The sequence below is a fragment of the Chelmon rostratus genome, chromosome 15 (genome assembly GCF_017976325.1).
Source record: "Chelmon rostratus isolate fCheRos1 chromosome 15, fCheRos1.pri, whole genome shotgun sequence".
NCBI classification, from domain to species: domain Eukaryota; kingdom Metazoa; phylum Chordata; class Actinopteri; order Chaetodontiformes; family Chaetodontidae; genus Chelmon; species Chelmon rostratus.
Genome location: NC_055672.1, coordinates 17,810,372 through 17,828,755, shown reverse-complemented (window position 1 = coordinate 17,828,755; position 18,384 = coordinate 17,810,372). Strand labels below are relative to the sequence as shown.

At 43.4% G+C, this 18,384-nt stretch overlaps 3 protein-coding genes across 5 annotated transcripts; 1 reads left to right on the top strand and 2 right to left on the bottom strand.

The window, feature by feature from the left end:
* Positions 1-444: 444 nt before the first annotated feature.
* tdh2 (L-threonine dehydrogenase 2) lies at positions 445-6,016 on the bottom strand. Of its 2 annotated transcripts, none has more exons than XM_041953332.1 (8): positions 5,168-6,016; positions 4,483-4,525; positions 4,327-4,397; positions 4,061-4,210; positions 3,798-3,970; positions 3,623-3,713; positions 3,257-3,526; positions 445-1,423 (listed from the first exon to the last, which is right to left on the bottom strand). In XM_041953332.1, exons 1-8 carry the CDS (start codon positions 5,358-5,360, stop codon positions 1,278-1,280), a joined length of 1,137 nt encoding a protein of 378 aa, XP_041809266.1. In that variant the 5' UTR covers positions 5,361-6,016; the 3' UTR covers positions 445-1,277. The 2 variants fall into 2 exon arrangements, with proteins under 2 accessions (XP_041809266.1, XP_041809267.1); XM_041953333.1 differs by having other exon boundaries at positions 445-1,420.
* A 137-nt stretch (positions 6,017-6,153) lies between these two features.
* zgc:154055 (uncharacterized protein LOC556036 homolog) lies at positions 6,154-12,896 on the bottom strand. 2 transcript variants are annotated; one of them, XM_041953330.1, is made up of 11 exons: positions 12,500-12,895; positions 12,094-12,150; positions 10,812-10,920; positions 10,479-10,604; positions 8,631-8,804; positions 8,328-8,545; positions 8,028-8,189; positions 7,615-7,756; positions 7,046-7,266; positions 6,788-6,939; positions 6,154-6,439 (listed from the first exon to the last, which is right to left on the bottom strand). In XM_041953330.1, exons 1-11 carry the CDS (start codon positions 12,682-12,684, stop codon positions 6,339-6,341), a joined length of 1,647 nt encoding a protein of 548 aa, XP_041809264.1. In that variant the 5' UTR covers positions 12,685-12,895; the 3' UTR covers positions 6,154-6,338. The 2 variants fall into 2 exon arrangements, with proteins under 2 accessions (XP_041809264.1, XP_041809265.1); XM_041953331.1 differs by lacking the exon at positions 12,094-12,150 and having other exon boundaries at positions 12,500-12,896.
* A 1,134-nt stretch (positions 12,897-14,030) lies between these two features.
* Positions 14,031-16,531, top strand: fam167b (family with sequence similarity 167 member B). Its single transcript, XM_041953334.1, has 2 exons — positions 14,031-14,394; positions 14,860-16,531. Exons 1-2 carry the CDS (start codon positions 14,098-14,100, stop codon positions 15,121-15,123), a joined length of 561 nt encoding a protein of 186 aa, XP_041809268.1. The 5' UTR covers positions 14,031-14,097; the 3' UTR covers positions 15,124-16,531.
* The last annotated feature ends 1,853 nt before the right edge of the window (positions 16,532-18,384 follow it).

Sequence of the window (18,384 nt, the reverse complement as noted above, 5' to 3'; positions counted from 1 at the left end):
CATTATGCTCAATGCCTCCTTTCTCTGTGTTATAGCATTATATATCTTAGGCCTATATGATAGGTGTATAATTATAGGTGAATTAATGAGTGAGCAGCATTTTAATGTAGATGGTTGAGGTGGGGCCAATTTTTCTACTACTTCATAAACTGCTCAGTAGTTGAATGTATAACAATGAGTCATATTTTATTTGTTGATCAAATGTTTTGTACGTAATATCAGAATGTGCAAAGTAGGCTAATTAGTATTTATGGTGGTGGAGTAAATGCACTAAAAAGTACCATAACTCTCTCTGAAATGTGGTAGAGTACAAGTATTAAGCAGTACAAGTACCTAAAAATTGTACCCACTTACCACTATAATCAATACTTGTTGTCATCATCATCATAAACATCATCACGGGCCACTCAGAAGTAAAAATGACTCTACATTCTACATGTTTAATACATGAAGTTCAAGAATTTACAATAATCACTGCTGTTTGTTTTTATTATTCAAGGTCTGATTCAAAGTACACTGCATTTTTATACATTGTTTTCAAAAGTCATCTACAGTAAATAAGGCTTCATTTGTTATTGGTACTCCTTAATAACCAAAATCACACGGCTGGCAAAAAAGTAAAATAAAGGCTTCCTGTTAGATGCCACAGCAAGGGTAGTGGGGTTGTATACAGTGTGTGATTTTCACTTGATAGACTATATTATAAAAGTACATGATGAGTCATTACAGTCCAGAGTTAACTGAGCCTGCCATTCCAGATGATCCTGAAATCAAAGTGTACAACAGATTTGTTACTTTAAATGTGCAACTGGTCCATATTGTATTAAACATTTTAATAGACATTGTAACAGACTGTTGTGTCCATGGATGCATTTAACATGACATTTGGTAATCTCTAATATATTAAGAAATAAGTATTTTCCAGTTCCATCTGTGGCAACATACCCATTTGTAAAGTGATGCTTTTACCATGATAACAATTAAAAACAACAAAGATGAAGAGAAGGTGACAGTATATGATTCCCTGAAAAAGACTGAAATGTGCGTGTTTCAGTGCATGCATATGACATCTCAGTGTCCACTGTGTATTGAGAGGATCTGACTGAGAATTCCAACTTTACAAACAGTCCAGCTCATTGCCTTAATGTTCCAGAGTAGCGGAGGATAGTTGTTGACTACTTGTGAAAGTGAAGTGAAAAGAAGTGTATTGTTGGTTAATGCAGGCTGAAGAAAAGTCAGGGGTAGGGCATTGGTCAGTCTTTGTGGAGCAGGCTTTGCTAGCTGACTGGCAAACCCTCATTTGTCCTCTTTTCTCGAATGGAGCGCAGCATGTCTGACACCAGCTCCTCAAGGCCAAAGGCCGGTGCCCAGCCCCAATCTCTCCTGGCATTAGAGTCATCAAACCTCACAGGCCAGCTGTCTGCTGCAAAGTGACACACAAGATCACCACATTACTTCCATCGCAACGGTGGCTATAGATAGCATTATCAATCCTACAAATATTTGTTTCAAAATGAAGCAAAATAAAAACCAAGTGAGAAACCTCCAGGGCTAAAAGCTGAAGCCAACACAAAAGTGCCAAAACTGCAGTTCCTTGAATGGCCACTTGAGGCAGGCTCGAAAAGAGTGTCAAACCCCACAGAGCCTCATATTAAAATGGCCAACTTTACAGCAGAAATAAACATGATTACAGCCTGGTACCAAATCGCTTTTGGTCTCTATAGCCAGTTTCCCTATTCATGACAACTGTATAGGGGGTGAATACTTTATATATGTCGTCCTATACATTAAGAATTTTAATTACTTATAACTTAAAGTTCTGCATAATTATGCACATGACCGCTTTGAGTGGCAGCTTGCCACTCAGATTCGGCAACCAGGCTTCATTCGGCCTGCCTCAGCTCCACCCACATTCCACCTCTTTGCCCATTCGTTGTTTTTTTTTAACAGCCACTGTCACTGCGCTTCACAATGGCTCTTCAGAAACCTATGGGTGACAAGTATAAGATATTCACAAACAAACAACAGGCCATGTGTAGCCAAACTGTCGGCCGCAGCCTGAAGTAGCTAGCGGAGGAGCAAATGGGATGCGAGATGACTGCTTATGTGATACAAAGTGTCAGTAAGTTCAGGGGGCAGTGTACTTCCTGCAGCGTGTGTGTCACAGTAACATCCTGTGGTTCTTCAGAGGAGGCACAGAAGGACGACACTTGCAGTAATTAGAGATTAGCTTGTTAATGTGTTGCAATACATTGTAAACGGAGGCTGTGACTGCTTTGACTTGCTGTGGTTACTCATTTTAGATACAGGCTGATACTATGTAGTCAGAACACTGAAAAGACAGTTTCACTGGAACTTCTTAGTAGGTGTCCATTATCAGGAATCAATGGACACCCCCCTAGCCAATTAGAATCGAGTATTCCCCTAGAACGTAGTGCATATAGAACCAAAACAAATATTATTCCCACCCACACCAGTCCAAGACCTCAATGGAAAAATGGTTTCCTTAAGATTCCTTACGTGTACACTGTTTAGCAGTGTTTAGAGTAGGGACAATGTTTAACATAACGCATCTGGATCCAACTGGCTATCTCGTGTGATTTGCATAAGAGAAAATGATGTCAATTGAAGGGTATGCTTACAACAAATTCTATAAAGGGGGCCCAGGTTTTAATATGTGTATATAAATCCCGGGAGCTATTCCAATTATATCTCGGCTTCTCTAATGAAATCATAGAGTGTACCTCCTTGACCCACTGTTTAATCAAGACAGGTCTCAGTGACTTCCAGGGCAGGAGAATTAGCCTCTGGGCCAGCAGCTTTACAAATGCTATAGCGTTTGACTGGAGAACAATAAGGTGATGGAGACAACCCAAAGATGGCAATTATGGCCTTAGGATTCCTGCTGCACCACAAATGCAGGATATTGCTTTGAAAATCCTCACCCAGTAGTTACTTAGTGACCGACCTGAATACGTGACCTAGCGTAGCTGGACTGTGGCATCCTCTCGAACACTCAGGGTTGGTTCCAGAGTATATTGAAGCCAATTTCTCATTTGAATAGTGCAATTGATGTATGATTTTGAATTGGATGACACCATGTCTTAAACTGACAGAGGTGGTATGTATACAATTTAAACTATGTTTCCACATCTCATCAGAGAGTACATTTTTTAGCTGACTGAAAACATTCTAAAGTATCATCCCACACAAGTTTTGTATGTACTGTACGAGTACCAAAAGTGTTAAGTCGTACCAATGGTCTGGCGGACAGAGTCAGGATTGTAGGTGACCTTGAGGTGAGGTAGATGTTTGCGGATTTCTTGGGCCACCTCTTCTGGAGTGAAGCTCATGGCGGTGATGTTGTAGGTCCGCAGGGATAGCTGGCACTCTGGGGCCTGCATGAACTCTACTGTTGCCCGGTGGCAGTCAGAGATATGCATCATGGGAAGACGGGTGTCGGGACGCAGGTAGCACTCATGGTGACCTGTGCTGAGAGCATCGTGGAAGATTTGAACTGCATAGTCTGTGAATACAGAGGTCCGGAGTGTTTAGTCCATAAGATCAAGCTGATTGTACTGAATCTCTGTGGCATAAGCAGATGTGTGAAGTGGCGCAATACCTGTTGTTCCTCCTCCGGGAGTCGTGTTGACTGATATCACACCTGGGTAACGTAGGCAGCGGAAGTCCAGGCCATATTTATGATGGAGATACTAAAGAAAAAGACAAAATCGTGCAAAAATATGCATTGGAATTTGGGTGCATGCACATGTGTGTACATTTTAAGATTGACCCACCTCCCCCATCAGTTCTCCATGCACTTTGGAAACGCCGTAGATGGTTCGAGGCCTTTGAACACAGAGGTCAGGGGCTGGGTCACGTGGAGAAGAGGGACCAAACGCTCCGATGGTGCTAGGGACAAAGAGGCGCAGGCAATTCTCTAGGGCCAAGTCCAGCACATTATGAAGGCCTAGATGGACAGCAGGACATCAAAGTGGAGTTTAAATGTAATAACCCCTAAAAAGGTGGTACACGTAAGCGGTATGTGTACTCAGCAGACCTGTGATGTTGATCTTGCGTGCCAAAGCCACATTAGCCTCGCCCACAGCACTAAGCAGAGCGCTGTAGTGGACCAGCCAAGTGATACGATTATTTACAATCAGCTCTCGGAGAAGTCTGTAGTCCAACACATCAGCGTAAACAAATGGGCCTGAAGGCAAAGATCAGTTCAAAAAAAAGAATGATTTAAACAGCAGGGAATAAGCTGCACATTCTGTTTAATTGAATAAGAATAGAAATCATGTGAGTGAAAGTGAAAAAACTCACCACTGTTGAAAACATGAGGTGGAGGCTTCTTAATGTCTGACAGAATTACATTCTCTATTCCATACTGTTTCCTAGACAACAACATAGATATGATGAGATTCAAATTTCAAACATTATGACTAGCTTAAATGTCTCAGGAATATCTACATATCTCACCTCAGTATCTGTGCGAGTCCCACGCCTAACTGCCCAAGACCACCTGCATATAGAGACAAAGTGAAATATTTGATCTGTCCAGAGAAAACAAGACGATGTTTGGAGTTTGCTATGAAAATGAAACCAGTGTTTTTGGCGCACCATTCTTCATCTTTTTGTTAGGTCCAAAGCTTTATCCTGGGACAAAACGTGACAACAGGGTATTATTCTCCCCACAGTCACTCATTGGCTCTTTTATGTCACCAGCACTGTCTGTCCGCACCCTATTGTGATGAGTCAAAATGGGGTCCCGCTGCTGGCGCAGTGAAAACAACTCGAAAAGAAAAAAAACGACAGCACGTGTGTCTGTAGTATTTCACTCATGCCATTGATGCCACAAAATGAATCATTCCTAAAGACACTCTGCATTTTATTTAATTTGAACATGCAATCTGTGAAAGTGATTTGATTAATGTTCTAAGCTCCATTACAAGGTTTCCTTCAGCAAGGCACTCAAATCCTATTGTAACCTCTCTGTGGCCAACAGTACAAAACACTGGCTGCACAGTGAAAGTGGTAGAAAACAATGGCAGTTTCACAGGTGCAGTGTTTGGGTAGCTGTGGAAAAGTCCATCTTTGCCTGAATGAATACAGGTCAGGAAGAAGTAGCTATTGTTAGCGAATGACAGAAGAAAATATGTATTACCCGTGATGAGGACACGGGGGCTTTCCTTAGGAGGTGGGGGGCTGCAGGTGTCCTGGCTGTTCCACCTGCTCATCTGCCTGGGCAAACAGCTGAAGCAGCGAGCGTGCAAACTCCGCGCCCTGCTGAGACAGCCTCGGCAAAACAGGCCCAACATAGTTGCATTGGGCACACACACCCGCACACCTGGCTGCATGTCTGGTAGCAGTCCTTAGAAAAGTGAAATTGAGCTTAACCAGACCACACTGATCATATAGAACGTCTACATCTTGGTCATGATCACTGGGGCTTATATACAAGTTGTGATATATAACATTACAACAGCTCATCCTAAAATAACACACAGGCAGAAAATGAACTGAAATAGGACACAGAGAGTGTTTTTTACCTGTGTGCTGACAAAATCAGAAATCCCACACAGATGATTATTGGTCCAAAACCAGCTGATGCAACTATACCAAACAAAAAAAAAATCCCAAAACTATTCCTCTAAACGAAATTATGAAATAAGGGCTGGCAAGACAGTTTTCGAGGCATTTAAGTGTGAATTAAAAGATTACCATCCGATCGGTCACCGTTTCAGTTCACCCAGTAACCACTGGATGAATAAGCAGCTGTAGAAAGTCATGCTGGGCTATGTGGTTCTTGTCCACTTTGTATAATCACCAGGGCTTGTGGCTCTTGACTGAACAGGACTACAGTCTCCGGCTTGCAAAGCTCCGTGTGTGCAAACATGCTGACTTGCTGCGCACAGGGATTTGCATTGTGAAGAGTGTTTAGCTGAGCTTAACAGGACTGGGAGGTGTGTCAGTTAGTCAGTCTTCCTCTATTGATAATATTTATGAGTGAATATATGTTGGAAAATAATCACACCAGTGACACTCTGCCAAACAGGGAGCAAATAAAACACTCCTTAGGCTGTTTGTAAAATGATAAAACATGGTGTGAAAATACAGCTTCCAATAACAATGAGCCAATCAACAATAAGGTCTTTTCACAATACACTTTTTATGACAGAATAAAAAAAAATACTGTACATTGAAATATAACAGATTGGTAAGACTTCAGTAATAATAATTCCAGTGTCAAAAGACATTGCACATGGGTACCATTCTTCATTAAAACATGCTCTACACATTCAGGCTGAGCTGCTTGTTCACACACTGAGAGGGCATCAGCTGAGTGCCAGCTTCCCCCACTCAATGACCATGCTCCTTATTTCCTCCTGAACCTCTTCAAGGTGACGAGCCTGTTGGGTCCACCTCAGAAAAAAGCCTTGGGGTCAGACATGGGTTTGAGTCAGTACCAACACTTCAATAAAATCCTATTTCACAAAAAATATTGTGTCCTGACTGACATGAAACTTGATATAAACTTGAAATGTTTTCTAATTACACTAATACAGCAGAATTCAATATTGCAGATAGGCAAATGTATCATCAATTTCAATACCACGGACTAGCATCAAATCAATATATACTGCTGCAACCTGACCCAGCTTACAAGCTTACAACACTAAATAATGAAAGTATTGTAATTTCATGACAACATTACACTGTTGATAGTAACTACAGCTCAAAAACAGGAGATCAAGTTTGAATGCATGTGCAAAACATAGCTTACCCCTCCAAAGCTGCAGGGACTGCGGGTGGACTGAGGGCCAGATTGCTAACTCAGTGGGCTCATACAGGGGGTTAGAGTAGTAATCTCTCTCCCTGGGCCTCAACAGGGCCTGGAACAAACAGTGAGTGTTCTCCATCACTGCTAGAGCGCACCTGAGAGGGAAGAGTGAGGTTGGAAGGTGCAGTGAGGTTAGTTGGAAAGAATGCAACCAACCCCATCAACTCCCAATGCCCAGTCACTCTGAGAGGTGCGACTGACCTCTCCTGATGGCTGTTGCACAGGAAGGTGCCATAGTCAGACGCGTAGGCCTCTGTCGCCAGCCTAAGCAGCAGCGCCTCTGAGAAGCCCAGTGCCAGGGGGAACTGACGCCACAGCTGCCACACACAGTCCAGCAGCAGCAGGAAGACCGGGGACTCCTGCTGAAGGCGGGCATGGGAGTAGGCTGAGTGGGCACAACGCTGCTGGAACGGGTGTCCGGCCTGGAGAGAAGAGCACTTACTCATATATACTTCTGGTCTGTAAAACTGAAAATATTGCTTCATGGTTCTTGTGTAGACACACAATGATTTTTTAGCTAAGAATGCTTCAAGTAGTGCCTTAAAAGACCTTTAAACAGTGAGTGTTGTGGGTGAAAATATCTGAAAAAACAGTCACCCTGTGCATCACCAGGGAAAGAAGGTGAGGCAATATCTTTTTGGCAAGATATTTGGTCACAAGCACTGTGCTTGTTGAACAGTGGACGCCACTGCAGGAAAGCTATGACTGTCAGAAGCATTTCTTTTTCTTTTTAGCCTTTTCCAGTCTTTCACATGCACACACTCTCTCACCTGTACCCACTCCCTCTCCAGCAGAGCCAGGAAGCCCTCCAGTGTGCGGCAGCATGGGTCCACGATTAGCTGAGCCAGAGTGCTGATGAGCAAAGTGCAGTCTGTCCCTTCAGAGCCGTGAACCAGAACTGAATGACCGTCCCTGGACAAAACCGACAGACACACTACAGTCCTGTCCCTCTACACATATGAGGAAAGGCATTTATTTCTAAGCAAAGCAATGATAGAGGCTGCTCTGTTAGTGTTGTTGACAGCCTTACATGCATGCCCAGTCTGCTTGTCTTCTGTGATAATTTGCTTTCATTTCCCCCCAATTTTAAATTTAGAAGCAAAATTTCAAACTTTTGACTTCTCTGGTTAAAAGAGGGTGAAACAGCTAATACAGGTGTTGCAACCCCACCACAGACACCAACCTCTCCACACACTCTGCCAGCAGGCCAGCTGTTGACAAGGCAGTTTGGACGTGAGACAGCCACTTTGAATTCTCGAGCTTACTGAGCCAACGGTCCACATTATGGGACGAGTCACCGCAGGCCTCCACCAGTTTAATTAGGCTCTCCTGCAGTGATTTACCCCTGTACATAGATAAGAAGAAAATGAGGAGGAGAGTAGTTTGATGGGACAGATCAGTCAGTGTCATAAAATGATTAACAGCATCCATTTCCATTATAAACACTTTGCATGCACACACACACACACACACACACACACACCTTTCCATCTGTCTGTGCAGTCTCTTCCAGTGGTTATAAAATGATTTTGACTCAAACCCTCCGCCTGTCATCCGAGCCTGCTGCGCCTGCTGACTGGAGCGCGTGTCAATAATGTAACCTTTATCTGAGCCGTCAATCACAGCCTGGAGGAGGTGCTCATCTTCCCTGCAGCGCTTCCTATTGGCTCCTGTCAGCGGCTGACTGCTGCGCATGATTACCTGAAAAGTTTCAGTTTGAGTACAGTTGTTACAGCTGCATGTGTGGATTGCAGGCCAGCAGCGGAGGTACACAAGAGCACCTCACCATGCCATTCTTCCTGTGGTAGTAGCACAGGACAGGGAAGCGTCCCCCCTGTCTGAATTTGGCCACCTTCTTTAGCATGTCATCATCTGTGTTCTTGGGGACGATGACAGCTGGAGGATAAGAGGGACACACTGAGTAGTCTTTGTTCACAGTGCTCAGCCTCCACCTATCATGCTGCAAACAGAGGGAAGTGAGGATGATGAGGGCTGGTCACGGTGACGCATGACTAGCGAACAAATGAATGAAAAAAAAAAAAGTGGTCACTGTTTGAAAAATCTGGACTAATACACAGGGGTCATATAAACCTTTGTCAGTAAACTGCAAACAGCACATCCGTGTTTTAAACCCCACTTGGTCTATAAAGGTAACAGTCTGTAAGTTACAGGAAACAGCTCTGATGTGGGTAAGTTCACCTTCCTCTGCACAGAGCACTTGCTCACTGCTGAACTGTTCACTCTTTAAAACCTAGAGGGCAAATAAAGTTTGTGTTTCACTCTTGATTTGCGATTGGTCACATCAGGTGTAGAAGAGGGCCAAACCTAACCCTACCTACCCCAAAAGGACAAAATTATAGCATGGGAAGTTGTTCTGTAATTCCACCTGTTCTTTGTACAAGTAGGATGTCCCTTTAAAAATCTATCTGTAGCTTTAAGAGATAGTTTGACACATCAGGAAATATACTTATCTGCTTTCTTGCCAAGAGCTCGATGAGAAGAATGACACCACTCTTACACCACAATCTGTGCAATTGATATAAAGCTACAGGCAGGAGACTGTAGAGACTTAGCTTAGCTTTGCATAAAGACTGGAAACAGAGGGCAACAGTTAGCCTGGCTCTATCCAAAGCTAACAAAATGTCTCTACCCGCAAAAAAAGCTGAAGGTAAAGCTCAGTTATAAACACGTTATATCACATTTGATTTATCCAGATAAAACCTGAACAGTAAAAATTACAACGTGTTACTGTCTGGAGTCTCCGACTGTTGCAGAGAAACTTCACATTAACAATATGACTCCAGGCACTCCAGACTCCGCTGCATGCCAAGAAACAGTTGGGCACAGAACTTCCTGGAAAACCAGGACTTGTTTTCACACATTGTTTTTTGTACTGTTCAAACAAACGAGATAATGTTTTAACTGTTTAGCTTTAGAAGTGCTGCTACACAGATTTGTTCACCTGCGTACAGAGGCAGGCTGTTTCCCTATTTTTATGATAAGATAGTTATGATGATAGCCTCGCTGCAGCTTCATATTGAACGGACAGAGGTAAGAGCAGTATCGATCATTTCATCTAGCTCTTGGCAAGGAAGCGCATTTCCCAAATTGTCAAACATTCCTCTTGAAAACCATTTGACAGACTGGCTGGTATGATCATGGTGGACATTAGTGGATATGCAAGATCCAGTTATTATATCCAGTTAGTTGATCTATTATTTAGGATGAAGGACAGTCACCAGGCCAGTCGGATGAAAACAGCAGACATCCTACATGTTCTGACAAAATTGTTCCTATAAAACACACACAACAATGGTGCCCTCAGGGTCCACCCCTCACCATAACAACATGCTATTCCCAGAGGAAGGTGTCTGTCTATTAAGCACGAATTCAAGCTGTGTGCAGCACATTCTGGAGTTAAGGGAAAACAAATGAAAGCTAAGCAACGGGGATATCCTGACTCTTGACCCCGACATTCAGTTTCCCTGGCATTTTCCTGTCATGTGGATTTTGGATCACTGTTGGGAGAAGCTGCGTGTGAGAATGTGTGTGTGTACATGTTTTACACATGCAGGTTTGCATTCCTGTACAGGAGAAACAAGTTTATACTGGAAGAGCTATATATGTTGCTTACGAGCTCCTTCATTTGACTGTAGTGCTTTTCAGGGGATGAAAGACCCCACTGGTCCTGCAGGCTGTGATCAGAGGGTCTGTAAAAGAAAGGATACATCTCTGACACACTGTCCAGACAGGACAGGGTCTAGAGAAAGACAAAGAGACTGTTGTGAGACATGGATGTTATCAAATGTAAAGCACAGATGCAGGCAAGGAGGGAATAGTGAGAAATGCTCTATGCAAGCAAAGGGTGTAAGATCCCATCATAAAACAGACAAACAAAAATACTGATTTCTTTTCTATGTGTGCTGTGATTCAGGTCTTAGCAGGATCATCACATTATCTATTCTACCTCGATGGAGTGCGCAATGTTGAGACACTGCTCCATGCCCGGGATGTCAAGCTGGAGCACACGCAGATCTTTACACTTAATGGTAATTGTCCCTGAAGATCCAGATGTCCTACACACACACACACACACACACACACCAATATGATTCTAAAACAATAGACACAATACCCCTGTGCCCACCCACCCCCCTCAACCCTCCATGTTTTGACTCTAGCAGTGCAGAAAGTTTGACTTGCAGCAGAAAAGGAAGCATGAACCCAGTCAGCTGGGCTACACTCTTTGCTGTCAATGCTTTCACAAAGCTAAGACAAAGCTGTTAGCAGCAAGCAACATTTGTGCGTGCGTGTCTACTTGTACTTGCTACATCTTGAGGACCAAGGAACTTCAGAGTGGGGGCATCTTTGGAAAATGAGGACATTTTGGCCGGTCCTCACAACTTCAACGGCCTGTTTGAAAGTTCAGACTTGGTTTTTATGGGTTATATTAGAATTACGTGTAGGTTAGAGTCTGGGTTAGGTAATTAGTTGTTAATGTTAGGGTAAGGGGCTTGGGAATGCATTGCAGTAATCCCTCGTTTATCGCGGGGGTTACGTTCCAAAAATAACCCGCGATAAGTGAAATCCGCGAAGTAGATATATCTTCATTTTTACTATTATTTTACAATGCAATATTGTACTATAGAATGAAACAAAACGCCAAAACTTGTTTTCACGCCTAAAATGCGTTTAATAAATGCAAATATTAACGTTTTTTTTTTTTTAACAAAAACTATGATACAAAACAGGAAATATTGTCACTCGCGTATTTCACAGTCCATCCAGCTGTGCCTCTTCGTCCTGACTCCGCTGCGCTGTAGCGTCTTTTTCTACTGAAGGCTGCGCAGGAGTCTTTGCCCGAGAGAAGAACATAGTTATGGGTAGTTGTCGGCACTCTTTCTTTTTCTGAGCAAGAAGATTTTTATAAACGGACATGTCACCTTCAAAGCGCTGTAAAAAAAAAAAAAACACTGTAAAAAAAATCCGCGAAGCAGCGAAGCCGCGATAAGTGAAGCGCGATATAGCGAGGGATTACTGTATATCGATGACAGTCCTTACAAGGATAGAAGTACAAGTGTGTGTGTGTGTGTGTGTGTGTGTGTGTGTGTGTGTGTGTGTGTGTGTGTGTGTGGACGTTGATGAGAAATCAGAGTTGCTGCAATCTTGTTAGCAAATTTCCTATTTCAGCACTGTGGGCAATAAGAGCAGCACACAGCAGACACATGGCAACACAAATGATATCCAACCTGTCACTGCGGGCTGCATTAGAGAAGAGGCCGGAATGGGCCAAAAGGTTTTCCACACTGGTTAAAAAGATTTGAGGAATAATGGAATTAGACATTAATTAGATATTGGAGCATTCACTGGCACAGTAGAGAGAACTTTTGACGGTGTTGATTAGTTATGTTGATTAGTGTGGTTACTTGTTTTACGTGTCTGTAACCCCCTATTAAGTGCTGTAATTAGTATTTTTAAGTAATCAAGCTGAATTCTGTTTAATCAAATGTCTTGTTTTATTGGAAACACATGGAAGCAAATGTATTCTATTGTTTACTATGTTCATGTTATGAGGCAGTGCTCAACTAAACTATAGTCGCTGAGGTGCGTGTAGTTGCGGTGATGACTTGCCACTCGTCAGCCCTCCTGCCTCACCTTTTCTCAATGGCATCGATGTTCCTGAGGAGCAGTAAGACCTGCCGAGAGGCGCCCTCCTCCCTGTCCGAGAAGAGCAGGTGGTGGCCGGTGATGCACAGGGTGCCCCTGCTCGGCGGGTGTAGCGCCTGTCGGAGCACAACATCCTCCACGTTGGCGGTCTTGATGTGCTCAGAAAACTCCATCAGCTCCCAAAAACCCTGCGCCGTCTAACTTTTGCTGACCACTTCAAATCACTTCCTCGCCTCTCTTGCAAGAAAACGAAAGCGAGCCTCCTCCTCCGCTCCCTCACTCGATTGGGTAAGCCTGCAGATGCGCTCTGTTTGTTCGACGATAGTGCACCTATAAATAGAGTCATTTTTTTCTGTCAGCCTCTCGTGCAGCTACACCTTCTCGCACACAGGTGGCTGAGCGCGAGGCTGCTGTGCGTGGCTTGAGGCGAGAGGAAGCGGAAGTGCGCTTTTCCTGCCGCGATACTGCGATGTGTCACATATTACTGGTAAAAGTTTCTGTGCTTTGTGGGGGACAGAAAGGAAGCAGCAGTGATGCGCTTGTTATGTAATAAATGACCACTAGATGGCAGCAGCGTCTATTTTTTTTTCTTTGGATGAGTGCAGTTTAGACGTGGAGGCAGAGGTAGTGCCAGAACAAGGTGTATGTGTACTCTGTTCAGTAAAGTTTATTATCCTACATGTCCCCAGCAAGCATCAAAAGGAGGCTACTCATACGCTGAATGCCTCATTTCAGAGTATTATTACATATTGCCTATATTATGTTACTGTCTATTACTGATGCACAGGAGTGCCAGCTGCATTTTAATGTTGCAGCTGGTCGAGAAGGAGCTCTATAAAATAGCATGAAGGATATAAAAGTATCAAAAATGCAATCCATGTTTTGTAAGTATCTATTTGCAACATAATCAGTAACTAAAGCTTTAGTAACAATGGAATAAGAATAGCTTTTGGAGAAAGTACATTATTTACAGTGCAGTGCAGCGGATCCAGCATTTACTAATGTGCTTGTACTCGAATAGAAGTTATTACTGTTGTTTTTGTGGGAGGGGTTTTTATGCTGTTTTATTTAAAACACATGGCAGACTTATAAAATAAAAAAATAAAATACACGCATTACGTACTTTAACTTTTTTCTTTGAGCAGCCTTTGCTGATGACACTTCTGTATTTTCACTGAAGTAGATTTTGAATGAAGGGTTTGTTATGGAATATTTCCACACTGTTTAATGTCACTTAGGCAGAATCTGAAGATTTCTTCCACCACTTGTGAAGTAAAAGTGTAAAGTAATACAAATGTACGTTGCAAGTACAACCCAAATTAATCCACTTTAAAATTCTGAATGTGATCATTTTATTTTGTATTTTCAATCAAAATGTGACTAAGCGACCCCTGGGCTTTGCTGGATATCTGGCTCCCTCGCATGAAAAATAAAAAAAACCATAAACGATCCAGCCCCTGTGTCCTCTGCGGGATGGGCGGTCACTGCGTCTTATCTCCATATAAAGGAGGTGAGGACCTGTTGCGCTCTCGCCAATAGCCGCCAGTCCAGAAAGCGACTTCCCAAGGACCGCATTCATCACTGCGATGGATTTTAAAGAGTTTGGCGACGAGTCCTCCGAGGGAGCCGCGGAGGATCTGGACAGCGTGAAAGCACTGACAGAAAAGCTGAAGCTGCAGACTCGCAGACCATCCTATCTGGAGTGGCAGGAGCGGGTACAGAGCCGAGCGTGGACGGAGAGATCAGCGCACGGTCCGTACGCCGGAGGACAAGTCGCTTCCATACCCGCAACTCAGAGAAATGACAATTCAGACGCGGTTGTGCGCAACATCTGCGGCTTTGACACTATTGATGATGCTTTGGAGTTTCTGAGAAAAGAGCTGGTGAGTGACCCCTGAGCATTTCATTTTACCCACAGATCTAATACTGAAAAAATCATTTTTTCCTGCTGAAAATACTGAAAACTTAAGCCTGATATCGAAAACGACCTCTAAAGACCCCCCATCCATCGTATGTGTGAAAAACGTGCAGATCTATCTTCCTGCGTCACCTCTCAGGTAGATTAGTCACGTCTCCAGGTGTCAGTGATCTGCTCTGCATCACTGCTGTTAGGAGACACTGACGCATGCAGGCCAAACAAACAGTTTGTAAAACAATATGATGTGTGTTTTCTCACGCTCCCAGGCTGCAGACCGTGTATTTACACATTCCAGTGATTTACACACCTTGATAACAATGCAAGTCCAAACTCCCACATATAATCTGTTATCTCACTGATGGCTCTCTTTCTTTTCAACCTCCCTTCCTCGCCTGACCCCTTCGCCCCCTCACCCCTGCTGCCTCCGCAGAGGGAGATGCAGGTCCAGGACAACAGCCTGGCCCGTCAGCTGATCCGCCTGCGCGGGGAGATCCACCGGCTGAAGGTGGAGCAGGTGTGCGATCGCCACAAGGAGATGCTGGACGACGCAACGTACGAGTTGGAGGAGTGCGGCGAGGAGTCGGACCTGCTGTGTGACATCCCGATGAAGGCTGCCTTCGCTCTGTCCACCCCGCTCAAACACCTGGGCCTCACCAAGATGAACATCAACTCCAGGCGCTTCTCGCTGTGTTAAAACCTCCACCTTTGTTCATGTTACCGAGGATGTTCCCTCCGCCTCCTCTGTGTTTGCGTTGGATAGTTAGTGGGGTTATTTCCTCCTCTGGAGGTGTTTTGGTGATAGAGCGAAGAGTGATTGCCAGTTATTGGTGCCCTGGGTGGAAATTAAAATGACTCCTGTCATTTGCACCTTGGCTGGATATGCAGGAGGAAGCGTCAGTGTGCGGGCCTGCTGGGGCACCACCCTCAATACCAACACACCTTCCTGATGAATGGAGCCTGTGCAGCTCTACTGCTGCCAGCTCTTTGCACAATGCAGTGTCCATCAGAGTAGATGAAGATAAGAGCTAGACAGAAATGCAAAGGTAGATATGGAATGAGCATTACATGTTCAGTATCTTATACCCATTGATTTGGTGTCGTAAAAAAGTTTCACAGGTGCCAAAGAAGTACAGAGGAGTCAGAGGGAGAGTAATGCTGATTTGTTGAGTGATTTTCATAAAAATAAGACGCTCACTTCAGAGGAAGACAATGTCTTGAGAGCTTTTCAGACAGGCACACAGGTCAGATTACTTTACATCAATGGTCCCCAACCTAGGGGGTGGGGCTCAGACAAAATCAGAGAGGCTGTGAGGCGATCAAGAGGATAGGACCTGGAAAAAACAAACAAACAGATTTTCTTATAGCCTTTTTCATTCTAGAAAATGACCAGTTTTATCTCCTCAGACCCCTTCTGGTTGAACTGGTTGCATCCATGAGGGGCTGCAAGCAGACTTGCTTCATTCTAAGAGGTCACAAGCCTTAACTACTGCTTTACTTTTCTTTTTTTCTTTTTTTCCCTTCTTTGTGGAGTTGACTGAAAAAAATAAGTATGGCGTGTCTGATCCAAGCCTTCATCAGGTTACTGGCCCCACCAGTATCCTCAAAGGAAGCGAGAGGTCACACTCCAGCATTTTTTACACCTCTTCTTCGCAAACCAAAAATATCTCCATAGCTTCAGCACTGCGGTGACAGGACCCAGGAGGGTATGCCTAATGCATTTTATTTTCCATTACCATATCCAGATGCTGCGGAGCGCAGATTTGAAACTATATATGGCTGGGCAGTGACCAAGTGTATTTTGCAGCTCAGTGGGCAACTTAGGGAAATTAAATAGTTTATTAAATAGCTTAGTATTATTAGTAACAGCATGTAGGAAGAATAAAATATTTTGTTGAGTGAAAGTCGACATTGGTTGTAAATGTGTTAAATGTAAAAAGACAGAAATACAGTTATCATTATTGTCATTCTATGCAGATTGATAAATCATGCTACTGTAATATGAATGTATTCACATGACAAATGAGTGTAAAAGCAAAATGCCTTAAAATGTAAACTGCAATTTTCTGTTGCACATACAACATAATATTAAAAAAACCCTTACCACACCATACCTCACTTCTAAATGATTATTATATCTTATTAGCATTGACAATATTGGTGTGTATAATATATCTGTTTATGCACATTTGCTATCACTCTTATGTAGGCTAAATGTCACCACATGCTCCATCATCTCCAGCCCCGTCATCCTCGGTCTTAAAGCCGTCCTGCACAATAGTCTCTTCTTTCTTTCTGCGAGACATTCATGACCTGGTTTAATATCCAAACATATGAATAGGGCCCTAGAGGGATGTGCAGAACCATAGACATTGTTGGACATAATTAGTCAAACAAGAAACCAAATATGCCTTGGCAGAGTGCGGTCACTGTGTGAAATGAGAGCTCAACTAGAACTGCTGAAATGTACATAATGTGGCATACTTCAGGACACGGATGACCTCATATGTGACCTCAGCTTTGGAATGAATATCATATGGAAACTGCACAGAGGCTGAGGTGTTGTACCTCAAGGCCTTATTCTTTGCTACATGCTTTTACAATAAAGTGCTGCAGACTTGTGTTTCTCAGGCCACTCAGCTCTGCCCTGCAGAGAGGTTCCCATGACCTCTTCCCCATATCATCCCACATGTCATCATATGAGCAGAAAGTGATGTTAGAGTGTAAGCGCATCGTTTGTTTTGAAACTAACTTCAAAACGCATGCTGTTTGAATTGGTTGAAGGCTGTATTAAAGCCTACATGAGTAAGCATCGGCAGCAAAACAAAAGCCGCGCTCGCTCGCTCGAAGGAGGCCAGCACCTGCGTCGTGAGGCGGTGGGGAGGTTGGAAAACTTTCTGCAGATATCTCTGTGCGATTGCGTAACAGAATGTGATTTCCAACCACATTTGGAAGTAGTGTCAACTGTGGTCGAGGGAAGCTAGGAACACCCTTTATGGCTCAAAGGGCCTGCCAAAAGCTGAGCTCCAAAGATGGTGAGGCTCTTTTAGTTATGTGCCAGATGATCCACGATATTATCCTGTCATGAGGAATTTATTGTCTGATAAGATTCTGCCATCAGAAACAGATAAAATACAATGCTTCTTTTTATTTTCTAGTTGTCTCATTGATATCAGCTCAGTGAAAGGCATCACAATCAAAATGTCAAAAAAAAAAGTGACATGACTTCACCCACCCTGCTAGATTTACGCTCTCTCAGTTACACGCTTTAACGGAAAAAGAGCGAGCTCAGGTGGTTTTATCGCAAGTGACACTTAATCTATGCTGTGGCAGTCTTCTAAGCACATATTTCTGTGCACTTCCTGTATTGTTTGGACTGACTTCCTGCCGGTGCATGCTCTGTAGCAGCAGCCGTTCACCACAAGAGAAGAGATGCGGCCCACAGCAGAGCTGTCTGTAAGGCAGAAAATGTGACAGCAGAGGCTTAGCATGTGTTAGGAATTCGAGAGACTTGATAATTCATGTCTCCTCTCGGGGGTAAATGTGACCATGAAGTGGACCCAGCTCCAGAAAGAGCTTCGGTTCATAAGAGGCTCATTCACTGATTGATATTTTTGCTTTTGCCTCATATTTGTAACAAATTTGTCTATTTTTCCACACTTGACTTGTTGAAAAGTTGAAAAAAACAAGGCCTATTTTTGAATGGTTTGCTGGCCACAAACAGAGTTGACACAAACCACATGTGTGATTGACAAAAATAGCCTTGCTGTCATGATAGTGAGGCCTGAAACCACTACACAGGAAACATTACTGTCCAGATTAGCCAGAATGGTCTTTTGTGTGGCATAAGTGTAAATATAATAAATTAGAATAATTAATCATAATGCTGCTAAGATTAATCTCTGAAATCATCCTCTCAAAAAAGCTCTTGCAGTGTAAGTGCTTTACAAAAACCCTG